General features: G+C 42.8%; 1 protein-coding gene across 1 annotated transcript; it reads left to right on the forward strand.

The window, feature by feature from the left end:
- Window positions 1–17,680: 17,680 nt before the first annotated feature.
- LOC119826081 (developmental pluripotency-associated protein 5A-like) lies at window positions 17,681–18,054 on the forward strand. The gene is given in 2 exon segments (XM_038347105.1): window positions 17,681–17,798; window positions 17,801–18,054. Coding segments are annotated over 2 exon segments (372 nt in total).
- The last annotated feature ends 4,220 nt before the right edge of the window (window positions 18,055–22,274 follow it).

Here is a 22,274-nt window from a genome sequence, read left to right on the forward strand (position 1 = left end):
AAAAAAAGAAAGAAGCTTTTTTAAGGAGAGGGATGAATGAAGAAAAGCATTAAAACTAGCCTAGTGCCGTATTACAAAGCTGATTGTAAATCACAAAATTTATTCTGAAAGGAACCTGAGAGGTTCTGCAGATGTCAGAAGGTGCCTTTGGTGACTGCAATGAACAACACTCAAAAGAGGAGGACACCTGGGGACCAAGGTAGAGCTGGGAAATCCCTCACATGGCCCCCATTTTGACTCCATGAAACTCAAACTGAGCAGCAGCATTTTGAAACCAGTGGACAAGGAAAAGCCTCCTAACAGAGGCCGCTCCAGACAGGTGACGGTTCCTAGGGGCAACATATGGTGATGTCAGTGGGAAGGGCTGTGTCAGGGGACTTCGCTGCCCAAAGGATGGCTCAGGTAGGAGAAATGATTTAAGGAACAGAGGAGACTGCTGGTGAAGAACCGGCCCCAGCGTCTTCACCAAGCTCATATGCAGAATGCCATCAATGTGACCAAAGTGGGACTCATGTGAGCATGAAACTATACCCCAGTCACCCTCAAAGAACTCACCCCAAAGAGAAATTTGGTAAATATAGTGTGTGTGGTAAAAGTTCCCAGAATAAAATCTAAACCCAGTAAACATCAGAAAGTGCACACGGGAGAGAAATCCTACGGCCATGGTGAATGTGAGAAAACCTTCATTAGCAAATAAATCCCAGTGCTCAGTGTACCACAGAACACACAGTAAGGAGGATCCTAAGCATGGAGTCTATGTGAGAAACCCTTCTGCCAGCCATCGTTGTGCATCAGAGAAAACACACAGAGCAAACACTGCCAATGTGGAAAACGCAGAAATGCCCTTCTGCCGGGAAATATCAGAGAACACGAGAGGACTGAGTGGCAGAAAGCATTTGGCCTCCACAACCACTCTTTTCTATTGCATCCACAGTTGGCCTGTTTCTCAGCCCGTTGCTCTAAAGGAATACCATGTAACTGAGTTCAGCCAGTGGAATGAGAAGAAAAGAGATGACCACTTCCAAGCCTGGCACCAAAGCCACTTCCCCACGACTCTCTCTGACTTCTCAGTCTGTGAGACTAAAGGGCAGACGCTGTTCGGTGGCCTTGGGATCCATGGGTGGAAGGTGTGGCATGACTTTCTGCTGGCTTCAGTAAGAACAGTCTCCACGGGCACGTGTATTTGGATGTTTGGGTCCCAGTTGGTAGACTGTTCAGGAAAAACTGGGAAGTGTTACCATGTTAGGGCAGGTGTGTCATCTGGGGTGGCTTTGAGGTTTCAAAGGCCAATCCATGCCAAGCCCAGTCTCGTCCTCTTCGCCTTTAGCCTGTGGATCTGATGTGAGCTCTCAGCTGCGGCTCGACACCAGGCCTACCTGCTGTCATACTTCCCACCATGATGATCATAAACTCGTCCTCTAAAGCCACAAGCAAAATTCTTCTTTATCAATTGTCATGGTTGTGGTGTCTCTCTGCAGGAATAGAACCGGAACTAAGATACCTGAGAAGTGTCAAGTCATTCAGCCTCCTCACGAAAAGGTCTCTACTTCTACCCTACAATGAATGAGAGATAAATAACAATTTTATTTAAAAATTTAATACAGAAGCAAGAGACTATGAAGTCACGGTAACAAAACCTGAATGGTATGGATATAGAAACAGATTAAAATAATAAATCAGCTGAGGGTGGTGCTGCATGCCTTTATTTGCAGTACTTGGCAGAGGCAGGTGGGTCTCTATGAGTTAGAGGCCAGCCTGGTCTACATAGTGAGTTTCAGGCCAGTCAGAGCTACACAGTGAGACCTGTCTCAACTGAAATAAAATATAAATATAGTAAATCGGTGCAATAAAATAGAAATCCAGAAACAGATCCCAGGTGTGTGTGGCAAAGAGATATATTAATGTTCTGAGGAAGGACTTGGTTACTTAATAAAGTAACTAGCACAGTATTGAAGAAAAAGTGATGTAGAGTTTTTATTAATGCTTTTATTTAATATATGCAAAACAAACCCCAGGGGTATAATTTAATTCTGAAACCAGATAAAAAAAAAACTAAAGAAATTGAAAATAGGAAGAAAATGGAAGATACTACACATGAAATCCAGATACAGAGAAAAACAAAATCTTACTACGAAAAACCAAAATCTTAAAGAAAAAAAAAAACAGGAAATTGGGAGTGCAAAAGAAAAGAACATAGGAGGAAATGAGGGCAGATATTAGACAATCTTTAACTGGAATGGAAATATCACAAACAAAATTTATACACAAAACGAACTGTGGTTTGTAGAGCTCACATTGCACATTATAATATCATCAAATTATTATTTATAACATACAAAGGCTCTTAGGAAATAATGCCTGACACGGGCAAAGCATAAAAATCAGCAATTCACAGAAGAGCAGAGTCAAGCAGCCATCAGACACATGAAAAGATGCTCAGATTCATTAGTAGTCAAATAAATGCAAAAAGTAACAATGACAGATCATATTTGACAAAAACGCGAGTGAAATAAAAGCCCAACACAAGTCTCTTATGGAGAACAAGAGACTGCTACCTGGCAGGGCCAAATGTCAAGCAAAATGGTTTAGCATCTATTACAAGTTAATGCACTTCACATCCCCGGACCTAGCGGGACTACTACATCACATTGGGCATTACATAAGAACGCAGGCATCATAACTAAATACCTATGCAAGTGTGTTTACTGCAGCATTGTAGAAAATGGTCAACACTGCAAGTACTTGGGTGAGCAACAATTTGTTGAGTTAGTTATAGCATAAAATATTGGGCATCATTTTTTAAATTTTTTTTATCTAAAAGGATTGTTTCATTTTACATACCAACCAGAACTCTCCCTCCCTTGCCTCCTTTCACTCTTCCACAGCATCCCCCCACCCAACCCTCACAATGGGTAAGGCCTCCCAAGGGGAGTCTACAAAGTCTGGCATATCAAGTTGAGGCAGGACCAGGGCCCTCTCCCTGTATCTAGGTTGAGCAAGGTATCTCCTCATAGAGAATAGGCTCCAAAAAGCCAGTTCATGCACTAGGGATAAATGCTGGTCCCATTGTCAGTGGCCCCAAAAACTGTCTAACCCACAGAACTGTCGCTCACATTCAGAGGGCCTAGATCGGTCCTCTGCAGGTGCCTCGAGTATCAGTCCAGAGTCAGTGAGCTCCCACTAGCTCCAGTCAGCTGTCTCTGTGGGTTTCTTCATCATGACCTTGACCCTATGGCTCATACTATCTCTCCTCCCTCTCTCTGACTGCTCTTGGCCTTGTGCTTAGTTGTGGGTTTCTATGTCTGCTTCCATCAGTTACTGGATGAGGCTCTGGGATGACTGTTAGGATGGTCACCAATCTGACTACAGGGCAAGGCCAGTTCAGGCACCCTCTCCACTATTGCTTAGCTGGGGTCATCCTTGTGGATTTCTGGGAGTTTCTCTAGCACTATATTTCTACCTAACCCCATAATGGTTCCCTCTACCAAGATATCTCTTTCCTTGCTTTTCCCTTCTGTCCTTCCTCCAACTCAAACATCTCACTCCTTCCTTCCCCCAACTCCACCCTCCCCTTCACTTCTTCCTTACCTCCTGCCTCCTAATTTATACAGGAGATCTTATTGATATCCCCTTTTTAGGGGCATCCATGTATGTCTCTCTTAGGGTCCTCCTTGTTATATAGCTTCACAGGGGTTGTGGATTGTTTTCCTTTGTGCCTGATTATCCTTTTCTTTACATCTAATATCCACTTATGACTGAGTACATGCCAAGTTTGTCTTTCTGGGTCTGGGCTACCACACTCGGGACGTTTGTTTCTAGTTACATCTATTTGCCTGCAAATTTCAAGATGTCACTCTTTTCTACCACTGAGTAATACTCAAGTGTGTAAATGTACCATATTTTCTTTATCCATTCTTCAGGTGAGGGGCATCTAGGTTGTTTCCAGGTTCTGACTATTACAAATAATGCTGCTATGAACATAGTTGAACAAATGCCCTTATGGTATGAATGTATATCCTTTGCGTATATGCCCAAGAGTGTTTTTCTGGGTCTTGAGTTAGAATGATTCCCAATTTTCTGAAAACCTGTCATACTGATTTCCAAAGTGTCTGTACAAGTTTGCACTCCCACCAGCAATGGAGGAGTGTTCCCCTTACTCCACATCTTCTCCAGCATAAGCTGTCATTAGTGTTTTTGATCTTAGCCATTCTGATGGGTGTAAAATGGTATCTCGGAGTCTTTTGATTTGTATTTCCCTGATGGTTAAGAATGTTTAGCAATTCCGTCAAAGTCTTTCGGCTCTGTTGAGAATTCTCTGTTTAGATCTGTACCCCTATTTTTTTATTTTTTTATTATTTATTTGTTTGTTTGTTTATTTGTTTATTTATTTGGTTTTTCTTTTTTTGGCATTTTTAAAAGACTTTTATTATGACTTTTCAATCATTCATGAAAACAGAGCAATTAGTGTATTGGACTCAGTTAAAGCTTTTTCACCCTAACTTTAACAACTATTCTTTTTTTTTTCCAGCTTATTTTTTATTAAAAATTGCCATCTCCTCCCCTCCTCCTCCCCCTTCCCTCCCCTCCCCTTCACCCACACCCCCACTCCCTCCCTCTTGAGGCCAACCAGCCATCAGGGTTCAAGACAGGGTTTCTCTATGGCTTTGGAGCCTGTCCTGGAACTAGCTCTTATAGACCAGGCTGGCCTCGAACTCACAGAGATCCGCCTGCCTCTGCCTCCCGAGTGCTGGGATTAAAGACGTGTGCCACCACCACCTGGCTTGTATCCCCATTTTTAATTGGATTAGATTATTTGATATTTTGATGCCTAGTTTCTTGAGTTCTTTATATATTTTGTTTTTTATATATTTATATATATTTATATATTTCTGTCTGGTGTGATGTGGGTGAAGATCTTTTCCCATTCTGTAGGCTGCCATTTTGTTTTGTTGACCTGACCATGTCCCTTGCCTTACAGAAGCTTCTCCATTTCAGGAGGTCCCATTTATTAATTGTTTCTCTCAGTGTCTGTGCTGCTGGGGTTATATTTAGGCAGTGGTCTCCAGTGCCCACGCCTTCAAGAGTACTTCCCACTTTCTCTTCTATCAGCTTCAGTATAACTGGATTTATAATTAGTTTTTGATCCACTTGGACTTGAGTTTTGTGCATGGCGATAGAAATGGATCTATTTGCATTCTTCTACATGTCAATATCCACTTATGTCAGCAACATGTGTTGAAGACACTTTCTTTTTTCCATTATACAATTTTGGCTTTGTGTATCATTTAAAAGAACAAGTCAGAATTTAGTCTGCACTTGGAAAATCATAAGATTTATGGAAGAGAGAAAGAAAGAGGTTCAGAAAGAGTCAGAATAATATGATCCCCTTTTTAAAAAAATTAAACATTTCCCTAATTTATGTGATTTTGCACATATGTGTATGTTTATATTGGTTGTTGACAATTACAGAGCGTGAGGAAAATTTGAAAAGGTAGGAGGGAGAGGCAAAAAAAAAGCCTAGAAATGGTCATTCTAAAAATGCAAAAGGAAACCACGAACCACGTACGCATCTGTGGGCAAGCATGCTTGCATGCGTACACATAAGGAAAATTGTCAAATGCTTAGAATTAAGTCAAGGGAGAGGAAGGAGACACAGAAGGTCCAGTGAGATAAAGGAGGCACGGCCAGGTGGAAAGGACATTGGCAGTGACTATCAGCCTTTGCATACTTACGCTTCCTCAACTTTCTACTTCCTCTGCTACAAGATTTTAAGTGGATTCTTCTACAACAACAGACACTTAAGCAACTTTAGTTCAGAATATTATGGATTTTTGGATTTTGTGATTTTCTTCCGCTTTCCTCCTGCTATTGTTTGGGTGTGGCCTGTCCCTGAATTTTATGTAGAGACTTAATCTTTAGCATGAAAAGTTTAGATGTAGACCAGCCAAGGGCTCTTAAGAATGATGAGGCCTCTGTCCTCATGCTTAGATTCACCCCTTTGTGTGATTCAAGGAATCGGGGACACGTGCATTGATTTATGGGTTCAAGGGAGTGAGTCTACTATACACACCAGCTTGCCCAAGTGTCTTTTGCACTCCTGGTCTCCCAATTTAGTGGCCTCAGTATTTTGCAGATATAAGCATAATCAGATGTAGTCCTTCACTACTGGAGCAGGACCATGAGCAAAATGAATTTCTTTTCTTTATGACTGCTTCATCTGTGGTGACTATTGGGGGCGGGGGCAAGCTAAGGGATGCTGAGATGGCTCAGCGGGTAAAGGGTTTGTGGAAAAAACCTGATGTTTGATCTCCCAAAGTTCCATGGTGGGAAGAGGGATTAGGCTTCTGAAAGCTGTCCTCTGACCTCCACTTGGGCAACATAACACATATGCCTATAATCACATCACACACACATACACATGCATGTATGCACATGCACACACAGTAATAATAACGAACAAATTTTTAAAGATTAAAAAATAAAACCATGTCACCTCCATATCTCTTACCTATTTTAGAAGCAGGATCATCCTGACCACTTGAGAATGCCATCTACATGGCTCAGAATGGTACCTAACTATGTGAAAACATCATAACCTTATATGTCTATTTCTGAGTTTTTAAAACACATGTATGTATGCACATGTGTTTGTGGATGCACTTGACCACGGAAGCAAGAAGTCAACGTTGGGAGTCATTTTGTGCTTACCTTTATTTTCTTTTCTTGAGAGAGTCTGCCACTGGACCTATTCCAGCAGGACTAGCTAGGCAATGAGGCCCCAGCACTAGGGTTGCAGATTTATGTGGGTGGGAGGAATCCAAACTCAGATTTTCATGCATGCACAAGAAGCCCTTTACCACTTGAGCCACTACCCCAACACTACTTCTTCTAAAGCATTTTATAGCATGTATGAATTTTAGAACAATCTATTCAGTCAGAGGTTTCTCCTAAAACAAAACTGGTCAATCTAATAAAAGCTTGTTTTTGCAAAACAACAAAAGCTTTGATGTCTTGCAAGTAATAAAAAGCTAGAGGCTGTGTTTCTTTTTCTTTCTTTTTTTTTTTTTTTTTTTTTTTTGGTTTTTCGAGACAGGGTTTCTCTGCAGCTTTTTTAGAGCCTGTCCTGGAACTAGCTCTTGTAGACCAGGCTGGCCTCGAACTCACAGAGATCCGTCTGCCTCTGCCTCCCAAGTGCTGGGATTAAAGGCGTGCGCCACCACCGCCCGGCTTGTGTTTCTTTTTTTTATTTTTGTTGAGCTTTACATTTTTCTCTGCTCCCTTCCCTGCCTCTCCCCTCCCTGTCAACCCTCTCTCAAAGTCCCAGTGATCCCAATTTACTCAGGAGATCTTGTCTTTTTCTACTTCCTGTGTAGATTAGATCCATTTATGTCTCTCTTAGAGTCCTCATTGTTTTCTAGGTTCTGTGGGATTGTGATCTGTAGGTTGGTTTTCTTTGCTTTATGTTTAAAAGCCACTTATGAGTGAGTACATGTGATAATTGTTTTTCTATGTCTGGGTTACCTCACTCAAAATAATGTTTTCTAGCTCCATCCATTTGCCTGCAAATTTCAAGATGTCACTATTTTTTTTTCTGTGTAGTACTCCATTGTGTAAATGTACCACATTTTCCTTATCCATTCTTTGGTTGGGGGCATTTAGGTTGTTCCTAAGTTCTGGCTATGACAAATAATGCTGCTATGAACATAGTTGAGCACATGTCCTTATGGCATGATTGAGCATCCTTTGGATATATACTCAAATGTGGTATTGCTGTGTCTTGAGGAAGGTTGACCTAAACAGATAACTCTCGACAGAGGAATGTAAAATGGCTGAAAAACACTTAAGGAAATGCTCAGCATTTTTGGTCATCAGAGAAATGCAAATCAAAACAACTGTGAGATTCTATCTTACACCTATAAGAATGAGAGAAGCCAAGGACAATGGCGATGGGCTTGGATTTTACGCATGGACAGGCAGGAAGTATAGGTGGGTCAACCAGACAGGAAGTAGAGGCGGGACAATGAGAACAGGAGTATTCTGGGAAGCAGGAAGCTCCCTCTGCAGTTCTGCCCAGATCACAGAAGAAGCAAGATGTGAGCTACCCCGCTGAGAAAGGTACCAAGCCATGTGGCTAACATAGATAAGAATAAGGGGTTAATATAAGCTACAAGAGCTAATAAGTAGCCTGAGCTAATGGGCCAATCAGTTTTATAACTTATGGAGATCGCTGTGTGATTTTCTTTGGGGCTTGCCGGCTGTGGGGAACTGGGCAGGACATAAACCTCAACAAGCAGGCCCCTTCATGTTACAGTATTGTCTAGGGCTAATTGTCTCACCTTAAGACCCACCTGAAAAAGGATTTGTTCCCAAGATCCCTGAGGTAATTGCTGGCAGGATTAAGTCCCTTAAAACCTGTTGGACTTGAAAGAGATATTTTGTTGCGTGATGAAGCTGCTAGTAAGTTGTCCAAACTCCTATAAATAACTGTTCCTGTAAGGAACCCTAAGTAAACTCATTGGTTCACCAAAAAGATGTTAAAGCAGAAAGAGAACTCTCTGGAAAAGGGAAGATATATAATGAATATGTGTTAGTAAAATCATTTTTTAACAAAATGAATTGTTGGATGAAGGTTAACAGTGTAAGTCAAAGGCTTGCCTAGCATCTGAGGTACAAAATAGAGCCTCGGGTGGCTGGGGTTTGCCTTCAGTTCCTTTCTCCCTTAGCCTGTCCTGTCTATTTTCTCAGTACACTCACATGAGAAGACTCAAAGGAAGCACAACAGAAATGCTAGACTTTTAGTCTGCTTCTGCCAACTCTACAGTGTCCCACTCTGTAGAAGCACAGTGATGTCTAGCACACAGCTAAGCTCACAAGGATGAGAAGAGCAGGGATTGGAATCAAGGTGAGACTGACAGCAGTCATCTGCCACAGTGGCTGGCGCTCTTCATTTTGATCTGGAATAGTATGTTTTCAAAGTCAAAATTATGAGGGAAATTATTACAAAAGCAGTACCAAAAGAAGAAAAGCCCTTTACAATTAATACTGGATATGGAATGTTGCCTGCAATGTCTGCAAATTAATTCTACAGGCAGATAAGAATAGATATTTGTGCTAGCATCTACCTGGCATCTTTATAACTTACATACATTCCACACAGCCCATCCACAACTTACAGTGGTTTGATTTATATAAATATTTGCTTTTCAATAGTATGAAGGCAATATACACCAATATAAGGCAGGGATCAAATTTTAAACTTTGAACTTTTCTCAGGCTAGAAATTCACAGTACAGTACTCTCTTGTTATGGCACTTCTAAGTTTCTGGAAGTGTATTATAATTCTGAGCATGTTTAAAGCAGGTTGAATTATGAGTTCTGTAGCCTTAGGGTATTAAATACAATGCTGATTTATGATATAGTCAACTCAGGATGGATTTATTGGTAGATAACTTTATCTGTATAATATATTCCCCAATCATATGTATTTATAAATTATTTCTCTAAATTTTATATTATGTATTTCTGGGTAACCAAAACAGTATTGCACTACATTGCAATGATGAAAAAGTATACATTAAATATTAAGTTATGCCTACACTACATGTAGGACTATATAAGTGTCATTCTAATATTTCACATTAAAAGACTTATTTTTGTGTGTATGCATGTTTTGCTTGTACATATACATATATGTATGTGTGTATATATATATATATGCATTGTGTGAGTGTGTGTGTACACCACATGCTTGCAGTGAGTTCCTGTTGAGGCCAGAAGAAAGCATCAGATCCTTTCTAACTAGCATTACAGATGGCTGATAGCTACTAAGCACCAAGGAAGTACTGGAAATGAAAGCTAGTTTGAGCATCAAGTGCATTTAACCACTGAGCAACCTCTCCAATCTCTGTGGTACATTTTCTTATCTAAGCATGGTACCCTTCTAAGGCTAAGAGATTGCAGAAATTTATATACTACATTATTGTTAGCTTAGCATATGTTTATTAAATGCACGCTGTGTTCCAGCCTACACTTGGCACTGGAAATAGGGAATAAAGTAACAATTGAGACATCCGAACTCAAGAAGTCTCTGTACTTGGATGGACAAATACATATGTAAACAGATCAACAACAGACTCAGTGATTGTGATAATTGCTACAAAGAAAATCCATATATTTATGGTAAGAACAGTGGTTCTACTATGTTCAGTGTTAAAGAAGGATGTTTTTGGGTGAAAGGTATATTTGCCTGAAATCCAAAGAATGTCAATGAACTAGATTTTCAAGGAGGTAGGGCAATACACTCCAAGCAGAAGGGGAGGTAAGTACCAAGGTAGTGTGGTGAGTTCGAATGGAACTGGCCCCCACAAGTTCACTGAGAGTGTCACCATTAAGTGGTGTGGCTTTGTCAGAGTAGGCATGACCTTGTTGGAGGAAGTGTGTCAGCGTGGGGGCAGGCTCTGAGGTCTCGTATATGACTAAGTCACGCCCAGTGTCTCAGCCCAGTTCTTATTTCCTTCTGATCAAGATGTACCCCACACCACGTCTGCCTGCCCGCCACCATGCTCCCGTCATGATGATAATGGACTGAACCTTTGAAACTGTAAGCCACCACCTCAATTAAATGTCTTCCTTTCTAAGAGTTGTGGTGGCCATGGTGCCGCTGCACAGCAACAGACACCCTGACTATGACAGACGGTAAGAACACTCTGAAGCAAGGAGTCTGAGCGACTGAGAAATGTGAGAGGTGGTGTGCTTGGTACGTGGTGGCAAAGGAAAAAAAAAAAAAAAAAAAAAAAAACGTGTAAAATCAGCCTGGGGCTGAGGAGTGGAGATCTGCGGGTGGGGCCCAGAGCCAGAAAACGGATTTGGAGTTTAGTTATAGAAATGACACAAGTAGTTCTCATGTGTTAAGTCTCTGATTCTGTGCCATGAATGAACAAGTGTCTAAGCTCAGCAGGAACAGCAGGAGCAGCAGGGAAGCTGTATGGGGGAGACAGAAGCTGGGCAGTGATGGCTCCAAACAGATCTCCAGCAGGGCCACTAGAAAGAAATGGGTGGTTTCAGCAATCATGTCTGAAGGGTTAGACATGAAGAGACAAAAAGAAGACTCTTTTTGGAAGGCAGGCATTTGCTGAAGCTAGGCAGAAAGGAAATAGCGCCCCATGCCGATGAGAGGACTTCATAGACAATATGCGACATTTCTTATTCAGCTACATAGGATTCATAAAGTTGAACCTCAAGGGACAAAACCTGTTAAAAATACCAATTCTAGTGTAATCAGCAAATGGGTAGCATTTGAACCACGAGATCATTATGGCAAAGTTGGAAATGAGGACGTAATGGTGTACAGGAATAAATGAAGAGAAAAGGGGCAAGGACAAGATGAGACTCGGGAGGAGGAACTGGCACTGAAGATACAGTAGAAAGGAAAACCAAGTAAATGTGATTTCAGGGAGTTCAGGAGAGGAAACTCTTTGAAGAAAAGGGAACAGCATCAAATGATGCTGACCTAAACACTGAGACATGTCCTTCTCACATGGCAGGTCAAACGTGTTGATGACCTTGGTGTGGGTAGTTTTGAAAAAAGTACTAGAAACAGATATAGAATCTAAGTACGCCGAATGGGTAAATGCAGCTTGAGAGGAAAAGAAAAACAAATGATTTGAGAAATACTGGGATAAAGAGAAACTTAGAGTCAATAGCATTACTATCTGAGAAATTCACCCAATAGAGCTCTCAGGAACAGTAGACAGAAGTCAGTCAATACCTGTGAATAATAAGATAGATCTACTAAATGTACATTTATTAAGTTCTCTATTGAACGTAAATCAGTGATAATACTCTGCAAAGCAGAAAATGAACTGTTACAATTTCTACCATGTGACCTTCACTTGTCTCTTTAGACATAAAAGATCCAGCCCCTTCCAACACAACATGACATATTCTAGGACAGAGACACATACATGAACCCAGACAAAGGACGGCTGCTCAGAGGTATTAGCACTACATGGTGGAGCCTAAAGACCAAGATTTAAGCACCTACTATATAGGCCAGACTCTCCTTCAAACACACGGCAGATATACACATATTAGTACCTGAAACAGTGAAAAAAGAGGTGTCATTATCGCTATTTTACAGACCATGAAATAGAGACACATAGTTTAAACCTCCCAAGAGCACCCATCCACCCTCTGGACACTGTAGTCAGGATTCAGAACTGTGGGTAAGACTTCGCACTACATTTTAGTCATCACATCTGAAGGTGTGACCCCAGGGCAGTGGCATTTTCACCACCTGAAAACTTGTGAGAAATGCAAATTTAGGATCTTATAACGGCTCAGCAATCTGAAATGGTAGAAAGGGCTCTACAATGCCCCGTTAGGAGCCCCTTCCATTGTGATCATGCTGAAGGCAGTGAGCTAATGCAGTCCTCGACGGTACCTCCGAAAGCTATACAACCTGACATGTAAACTAAGGTGGTTCAGACATCAGGAGGAGAGGGCAGCACAGGGGCAAGAACGAGCACAACCTATGTGACAGCTGGTAGTCATGAACTAATCCCCTTTCTGTATCCGCCTTACTTCAGCCACTGGCATGGCACAGGTGTGGCCTGTCAAGACCCTTTCTCCCCATGCCTCGCATTTGCTGCAGTGGGGGTTCTCTGAATGCTTGTTATAGGATGCCCATAGAAATCACCTTGACACCCACACTGCATCTGAACCCACCACCTTCCAGCAACAGAGTAGGCAAGATGAATGTTGACAACTCATTGAGACCATTTTTCCATTCTCTTAGCAGGTAAGTCTGTGTGGCAGCATGTGTCAGGAACTGGAGTGATGAGGGAGAATGCCAACCAGAACCATGAAGGAAACAAATACTTTTTTTTTGTGGGACACATATGAGTCATGGAGGCAACAAAGAAGCCTGGAAGCATGGTGCCAAGGACAGTAGAATTAATACTGCTGAATTCAGCTTCCCGTAAGCCAGGGGACAGAACATTTCCAGCAGAGAATGCAAGCAACACGGAAGAATCAAGGAAGGTAAGAAGTGCAAAGCATGGATTTAGTAACACATTACTGGTAACTGCTGACTCCGTCGGATGCAGTTTCCATTGCCAGCATGAAGGACAACCTACAGGATGCTGAGTCTTTGAAGAAATACGTCTATGGTACAGGAAGAGATAAATACAGAGGTAGCTGAAAAGGCAGACAAAAGAAAGTTGCTGATTTCTTATCTTGGGGGAAAGTCAAAAACCTTTATGATCTATTCGCCAAAAGGAGGCAAAGATAAAAGGCTGAAGAGGGGCAGAATAAGTAACAGGGTAACATCTCTTAGCAGGGAGGACCTAGCATTCTTATGATGGAGGTCATTTAGGAGGAGAAATTCTGATCTCATTGCCACTAAAAAGCAAGAGGGGGATGAGAGGAGAAGCAGTCACACATGGTGCAATGACTGAAAGGTGCCTGGGATGGCAGCCTGGGGTTTCTGTGGTCTATATCAAGCAGGAACGACAGTCGTGTGCTACTGGGAAGGGAGAGAGATGGAGTCTCAGGAGAATGTGAAGTAGGAGGTGTGAAGAGGGCCTGAGTGAAAAGATGGGATAAACTGAGAGCTGTGAATCAAGTACCAGAACAGGCCAGCCTTGAGAGGATGCTCTGCTTTAGTCAAATATATCGCTTTCTGTTTCATAAGAATGAACAGAGTGAGCTGACGTAGACTTTCCTCAGATCCCCGGAGTGGGAATAAGTGACTGTCTCTCACTTGGTATGGGCTCCAGGAAGGGAAAAGCGAACACACTGAGCAGCTGCAAGCCTCCTTTCCGTCACTGCCACCACCATCTGGGGTTTTCACAAAATGTTTATTTTATCTATAGTCAAGCTTCTTGCCCTGCAAGACTGGCTCTTAAAGTAAGATAACATAAAGCCCATCCACAGACATGCAGCATGGGGCTGTGTGGTTCTCTTCCCCTGACCCCTTTATCGGGGGGGGACAGACTGATTTTTTTCCTCCTGGGTGTGATCATCTCTAGAGGGTGAAGTTGGTTGTCGTGAGGGAGAATCTAGTGGGTAGAGTCTGGATTGTTAGCAGATGAACACACGAAACACACACACTCGTCTCAGGGCGGGGCTGGAAAAGTCAAGTGATAAATGTGGTTTCATAAACTATGCTAAGCAGGATCTGTAAGAAAGTCTGTAGAATCCAAAATTAATATGAATAAAAATCTCTGGAAGTACGCTGCACTTGGCTGTGAAGGAAACTCCTGAAAGGAGTCCTCTCTGCAGACACTGACACTGATCAGAATTTCAGTCCTGGGGAGGGGCTGGAATATTGTAGGTCCAGAGGCTAACCACCTTATCTTGGGCTAAGTTCTGGGCCTCTGGAACAGCCATTGCTTTGCCCCCAGGTGTCTAACTAATATCTTGACAGCAGATAAAACCCTTTTAGAATCTATTGAGGGCAATTACCTCCTACCAATCCAAAAGCTCAGAATACCCTCAGATAACATGTTCAACCTATAGAAAAGCTTCCCTCATTTTGACTACCTGTCTCTCTGATAGACCCACTAATGTAGTAGTGTAAATTTGTCTTGATTTATGACATTTTCTGTTCTGTAAAACTACAAAAGCTTGGTGAAAGTGCTTCCACGTTGGAACATGGAATTTGGGGTAACTTGTGTTCCCGGGCAATGGTCACTCAGAATCATGCCAAAATAAACTATCTTTTATTCCCATCAAGATGACAGCTGTGGGTTTTGTGTCAATACTAATTTTTGTATAAAGATCTGGATAATTTTGAGTATGTATTTTCCAAAGCAAGAGGATAAAGCATACTACAACTTGTTATTTTTTACTCCCGATCAAGGATTTTTAAATATTACACAATGGTTGTATAAGCATCTATTGTTCTCATGCCTCAGATCTCACAGCGGTTAGAGTGGACCTGAGTGTATAACACAGGTGGTGTACCAACAGGCTTAGTTAGGGCTCTCCTAAGCCCCTGTGGAAACGGTCCTGCAGCACTGGGTGCACCTGATCTGGGAAATGTTCTCTGAGGACGTGGCTCCCTACACTGGGACTGCTCCTCTCAGCTGTGGTCTGCAGCCTTCGACGCTGGGCACAGCACTCACCCTAGCTGCTAACTAAAACTGGCAACTGTTGCTTAGATGGGGTCTGGAAATAGGGCCCTTCACTTCTGGAAAAAGAGGCTCTTCCAGGCTCCTCAGATCCCTCCATCCATTAAAAGACTCAAATTCAGCGAGGAAAGGGAAACTTGTGAATCACTCATTTCAATCACAAATTTCAACTATATTCCCATGTCCCATACTGCCACCCCCACGTTGTACTTTTTCTCACAACTCCTAATACCACTGTTTGTCTTCAGTGACTTATCCAACTATTTATCTGTTGATCCTTTGGCTTTTCCACCTATAACTTTGGTAGAAGAGATAAAGCTTGTTTGCTATGATCTTAGGAAATATGAAATAACATCTTTAGGGACATGTGTTTGGAAGAATCCACATTTCAGTGCAGCAACTGACTCAGGGACTTGGCTCCCAAACTCTTTCCCTTGTTGTAAATTCTGCTCTTAAATGATTTTTCCATCCATTAGAAATTCATCCTTCTTTGCATAGTTGGACCATGAAGAGATTATTGCATTATCAAAAATGTAAGCAGCACTCGACAACTATACATTGATATTCCCTTCCAAATTTCAGGAGGCTGCCACCACATCTCCCTCTCAGGAGTCTGTTGACATAGATAGCTACTGTGCACACAAAGATGCTTCTAGTTCCTTTGTGAAATCACTCCAGAGCTTTGGGCTAAAGACAAGCAGGTGTTGTTCTACTTACACTATTAATTTGATGTCAAAATTACTCATATCACATCCCTCAGCTAATGGAGACAAACTTACTCCAGGATCATACTCTTGCAATAGAACCTGTCCTCACAGTTAATTATATATATGCAAAAAAACAAAAAACAACAACGATAACAAAAAACTAAATATTCACTTGTAATCTGTTAAAAAAAATAGTTGAGTGTGGATAGCATCCTTCCCTGTGCTAGGGTCTCAGACTTCATGAAAAGGGGAAGTGAGCTGAGCATCTTTCTGCTTCCTGCCTTCAGATGCAATGTGATCCACCTCCTCAGTCTTCTGCTTCCCATCACGGAGGACCATGCACTCAAACTGAGATCCAAAATTACACCCGACAGTTTCCAAACGAGAAGCTGCTTACTGGCTTACTTACCACAGCTTTCTCAGCTGGCTCTCTTATAGTGTCCAGGACCACCAGTCCAGGGGTGGCAGCACCCACAGTGAGCTGAAATTTCCTATGTCAATAGTCAATCAAGAAAATGCACCACAGGCCAATTTAGTGGGGACATTTTCTCAGTTGAGGCTCTCTCATTCCAACTGTATCCAGCTTGTGGCAAGTTAATCTAATACAACATGTGAACAATCTTTTTCACATGTGCAGACTCAGATGCTTAGCCAGGAATTTAGTCTTCATGAAAAACAATGTACATAAAAGTACTTTTATAAAAAATTATTTGATCATGTTTTCTAAAAAAAAACTGAAGAAATTCAAGAGAGACTTAAAACAGCAGGGCCACAGGAGAAAATGGAATTAAATAAGAGAGCAGTGAAAATAAATCTCAGAGGCCAAAATGACCAGCAAGATCTGAGAAAGGGCAGTCCAAGTGGAAAGAGAACGCAGAGGACAAAGAGGGAGTTTCTCACACAGAAGGGACACTTTGAACGACAGATGAAAGTAGTAAGCTCTGAGAAGAGTTTGGTCACATGGGTAAACTGAATATAAGCGTCTTTTATCTTTTGCAGTATGGCTGGCAATGAACTCAAGACCCTAGGTGACAACCAAGATCTAAGTAAGCATGCATAGGAGGAGGATGAGAACCCACTTCTGGACAAGCACCCCTAAATGCACCAGCAGAGACACAACAGAAAGGCTAAGGAGTGGCCTGTGAGAGACTGCAGCACAGGTTTCTCCTGTACTCTACAAGACCCATGGTGTTAATGAGATTACAGCAGTAACGACAGGGGCCAATGAGATAACTCAGTAGGGAAAGACACTTGCTGCCCAGCCTGATGACTTGAGTTCCATGCCTAGGATGGAAGAGAGAACCAATAAAGAATGCAAGCTATTCTGATCTCTATTCACATGGTAGGGTAGGGGAGCACACATGCATATGTGTACACATAATATACACACAAATAAATAAATGTCAATGGTTTTAAAAAGATATTAGTAATCACAGAAGGCATACTCAGACTCTACAACACACATACCTGATCTACTAGAAGTACCCCACTCTTGTCAAACTGACAGAAAAGTTGAACTCTAAGTATGGAACACACTGAACCAAGCTATCTTAATTACTACCAAAGAAGTAACAGAGGAACTGGAAACACAAAAGTATAAACAGTATCTGTAACAGTCAGGATTCTCTGGATGAACAGAATCGATACAATGAATTTAGCATAAAGGGAATTTATTAGATTGGCCTACATGATATTGTCTGGGTACTCCAACAATGGCTGTCTTATAATAGAGAGGTCAAAAACCCAGCTGCAACAGGTGCTACTAGGGGTTGTGGGCAACAAGGTTAATCCTGAACTAATCTTAGCTGCAAACTAGTTGCTTGCGGAGGAGGAACTGAGATGGGAACTTTCCCGACCCGTAAAGATATCCCACCATGGGTGAAAATTCCTGAAGACCTGAAAGATCCAGAAGTATTCCAAGTCCAGACACTGGTGTTAAAATTTCTGTTTGGTGCACACGCTCTCGAATCCCTCACTTCGAGAAGGTGAGCCAGGCTATGTTCGAACTGAAGACCCTGGAGTCTTCTGAACTCACCGAGATCTTAGTTTATGGCTCTTACAACCACAAGCTTCGGGCCAAATGGATGCTTCAGTCCATGGCTGAGAGGTACCGCCTACGCCAGGAGAGAGGAATGCTCCACCTGGAGGAAGCCATGAAGGCCCTGGAACGGAAAATGTTGGGAGTGAAGCCTGTTTCCAGGCAGTGTGACTGATTAGGCTGTGGCCAGTGTTGGCCTAGTTCTGGTGTGTGGTTTTTACTTTGATAAATCCTTCGCGGACTAATGAGATATTCCTGGATCCCTGCCTTGCGTGAGGTCTGATGAAACTGCCTCTTTCCAAGGTTGCGAATAAATAATAAACAGTAAAATTAAAAAAAAAAAAAACCAGCTGCTCAGTCAGGAGGCTGGTTATCTCAGCGGTCTCTATCTGGTGCTGAAGACCCAAATGTCTAAAGTCAGCATGGGAATGCAGCAAATGCAGCAGCTGTAGCGACAGAGTAGCTGATGAACCTCTCAGAGATAGTGAAAACACGCAGGCAAAGCAAAGTTTCCCTCATTCATCATCTTTATCTGAGCTGCAAGTGGAATGTGCAAGTGGACATCTGGATGCGTTTGCCTATTTCAAACAGTCTGATCAAGGAAACCATTAATAGGGCTGGAAAGGTGGTTCCCACTCACATGGTGGCTCACAACCATCCAACACTCCATTCTCCAGAGGATCTGATGCCTTCTTTTGCCTCCTCAAACACCAGGTATACATACATTCAGGCAAAATGCCATACGCATAAATAAGATAAATACATCTAAAAAACACAAATAAAATCATTCGCAAGCATGCCCAGTAGCTTGTCTTTTAGATGATTCCAGAACCAGTTGACAACCTACAAAAACATCACAACATCCGTCCAAACAGAAGTGAACCGTCAATTTACAAATACAAGAAACGTAAAAATACAAGGGACATGACTCTTCCAAAACTGTAATTCTCTAGCAACTGATTCCAAGGTTACTGCAGTAGAAAATACTTAATAATGAATGATTCTTTCCAAGGATCACCAAATTCTGGAAAACTTCTGAAAGCCCCAAATACAGGTAATTCCTACCTGTTATGACCTGTTACTGAGTTGTCCTGTCCCTTTAAGAGACGAGCCTTGCCTTCCAGCCCGAGTTCTCTTTTCTGTCTCTCCTCCAGAGGTAACTCCTCCTCTCCTCTCCCCCACCTCTATCTCCTCTCCCCCCCCCCTCTCATCTTCCCCTTCTCCTTTTACCCTCTTTTCTCCTCCATAACCCACTAAATAAATATGCCTAGCCATCCCTGTCTCTCACCCGCCGTGGCTCCTTGTGGGACCAGCTGCCCCACTGAGGTCTCTCACCTGTTGTCTCCTACCTGCCTGGGACCTACACCCATAGTGGGCTCCTGCTGCCCTTGGGGAACTGCACCATTTTACGGAAGCTATTACACTACCCCCACTAGTTAATAACCAGAGCAAGATAGGAAGATACTACCGTTGAAGATGCCACATGCCCTGGTAAGAGGACATGGAGAAATCAATCTAGAACTCAGAAATTGGCCCCCACTGTGTCCCCCATAGTATCTAAAGGTGCTATGCAGGCTTCTAAAGGACAACTTATCAACTGCCTTAGCTGTGAGCCCTGCATGGAACACTACTGACTGGCCAGTCTGGTGCAGTGGTAACATGTCTATTACAGAGGTATCCAACTACTTTGTGATTGAATTTGAGGCTCACTCCACAGGAGGAAAGCCTCGCCTGACATTGTGCCCTGGTAAAATACCTGAGGCCACAGAGGTCATAGACAGGAGTTGGGAAGCTATTGTTGTTATGGTAAAAGCAAAATGCTGTGGATCCCTAAGTGGCTGCCGTAGGCTGCCGTGGGCAGCGGGCCATGAGACCACACCACAGGTCACCGAGCGGCAGTAGGCAGTGGGCAGTGGATCCAAGAGCAGCCAGTACCAGGCAGGGACAGCGCAGTTCCCCAAATGGCTGCAGTGGGCCACGAGGGATGAGTCCCAAGCAGGGAGCCGCAGGCCCAGCAGGTAAGACACAGAGACAAAAAGGCACGCCACGCAGAGTGAGGCTGGATATTTATTTAGTGGGTTATGGAGGGAAAAAGGGAGAAGGGGAGTAGTAGGGAGAAGGGAGAAACAGAAGCTGCGTCTTTGAGAGGGAGACAGAAAGGAAGGGACTTAGGCTGGAAGCTGAAGATCAGCTTGCCTCTGCAAAAGAGGGGAGGGAGTGGGCGTGGCTTGTCTCTTAAAGGGACAGGATAGATCATTCCAATTTTCTCCTGCTGTAGTTGATGCATTAGTGAGGATTTATCCCACTGGTTTCCATGATATGGACTATGTAGTTCAACAGTTGCTAAGAATCTGGTAGCTGCCCAGTCTACCAAAAGGCTGCATGTCTTTTTCTTTCCTGTATGTAAAAATTTGTACACAAGTTTGCAAACTGGGACTCTCCACGTATCCAACATATTGAAGTGATCAAAGAGCCCCAAGTTCAGTTGAGGTTGGGTTTTTATGGTAACAGAGGTAGGGGTGAGGAATTTCTAAGGTTCAGGACCAATGATTGGCCAACACAGTGTCCTGGTGTAAAGTGATGGGTGTGTGCTGGGCTAGGACATTTGTTCCTGGGTGGAGCATAGATGGTCTCAGTTTGTGGTTTTTCTTAGAACTAGGTAGTGCCTTAGAGTAAACGGAGACTCACGCCTACCTTGATTTGTCTTAGTAGTACAAATCTGGTGTTGAAGGCCTGGAGGATTCCTGGCACTGGCCTTCAGCTTACATCAGAAGACCAGAGAAGCTGAGGCCTAATGTTAAAAGACAGCAGGCAGCAGTTGTGAAGTCACAGAGTAGCTAACTGTGATTAGCAAGTAGCAAATGCAAAATGGCAGGCTACCATTGTTATTCGACTAAGTAGACGTGGTGTAACCCTCAGACTGCCTTCTAAATTATTCATGCATGCCCATAGATTAGTGCTAATCTCAGCTCTGGTAAGAGAAGCTTCTGGTTTGCTTTGGACAACAGTTACTGCAGAAACTTATCAAAATGCTGAGAATAAGGAACTGCTCAACCTTACACAGGACATCTAGATCACACCCTTCAAAGAGCAGGGAACATCATGGAAGAGTGGGCAGGAAGAACTTAAGAGCCAGAGCAAGAGGAGGAGGTATTGCAGGAAGCTGTTGTCTGGGACCCTCAGGACCTTTAATGAACAACCTGCACAGATGTGCCCAAGACCGGACCCACCAATTCAGGAGAAGTTTGTGAGGTCTTTCTCCTCCTGGGGATTTAGAGGCAGTTATCTCTAGCATCGTGGGGTGGGGGAAGGGGAAGCACATGAGGCCCTACCCATACCTCTCTGAGAAGCTACTGGCAGTTAACTGGTTGCTGGGGAGGAGACATATTATTCATGATGGATCATCATTATGTTGTCCATGCATGGTTTTGTAAATCTCCTCTCATCCGTGCTCGTGTTAGCGGTCGTAATCAAAGTCACTGCTGTCCTTTGATGGTCCTTGACTGTCAAAAAGAACAGTCTCTTTTGCCAGGAGGTCCTGCCCACATGTATAAGGTCCTTTAATCAGTGGTTTTCATCAGACATGTGGGTCTTGATGACAGACCTGACAGGTATGGTTTCACTCTAAAATACTTTCGCCTACATGTGATACGATGGGAATTTGCAGCTTGCCAGGTGTGTACTTCCTTTAGTACAAGTTACCTCACTTGTTCACAGAAATATTGAAACCGTTCTTGTGAGGTTGTAAAGGACTATGTAGTGGGCACATGCCAAGAGCTATGGCAGAAGTTCTCAAGCTACAGCTGCTAGTTTCCATTTGACCAAATTCTTGCCAAGCTTTCTGACCCCAGTACTGCAGATCATCTTAAACTAATTCTCTCCCCAAGTTGACTCTTCCTCTTTAGCATTTCTAAGTTCTTTCTTGATACTGCTCTTCCCAAAGCCAGATCCACGTGATGTGATTGATCACAACATTTGGTTTCTACCAGGAACAACCCATTTAAAGAAATGACTTCTGTGGTCTCTAAACCACAACATGTAGGGACCTAAGGAAGCATCTGTGCTATACTCGCTCGTCTTTCTGTAGGCTGAGTAAAGTCAGCAGGGATGTTCTGCTGTGAGGGGTTTCTTGGGTGCTGAGATGGGTGTGGCTCTATGTAGGCACTATCATGTGAGCTCAAGCATAGGACAGACAGATTTACATATGTCCAAGTGGGTATCCTTAAATTACAAGACTGGAAGCTGAGAGATATTTTAAATCTTGGGGTCATTAAGTAAGGTTATCCCACCCACTATGTTCTTCTGGTTACACAGTCCCAGGGCCTCATTCATATGGAAGATCATCTCCAGTTCCAAAAGTGGGGAAGCAGTCATGATAAAAGAATAATGACCATT

Source organism: Arvicola amphibius, chromosome 11, assembly GCF_903992535.2.
Source record: "Arvicola amphibius chromosome 11, mArvAmp1.2, whole genome shotgun sequence".
In the NCBI taxonomy this organism is placed as follows: domain Eukaryota; kingdom Metazoa; phylum Chordata; class Mammalia; order Rodentia; family Cricetidae; genus Arvicola; species Arvicola amphibius.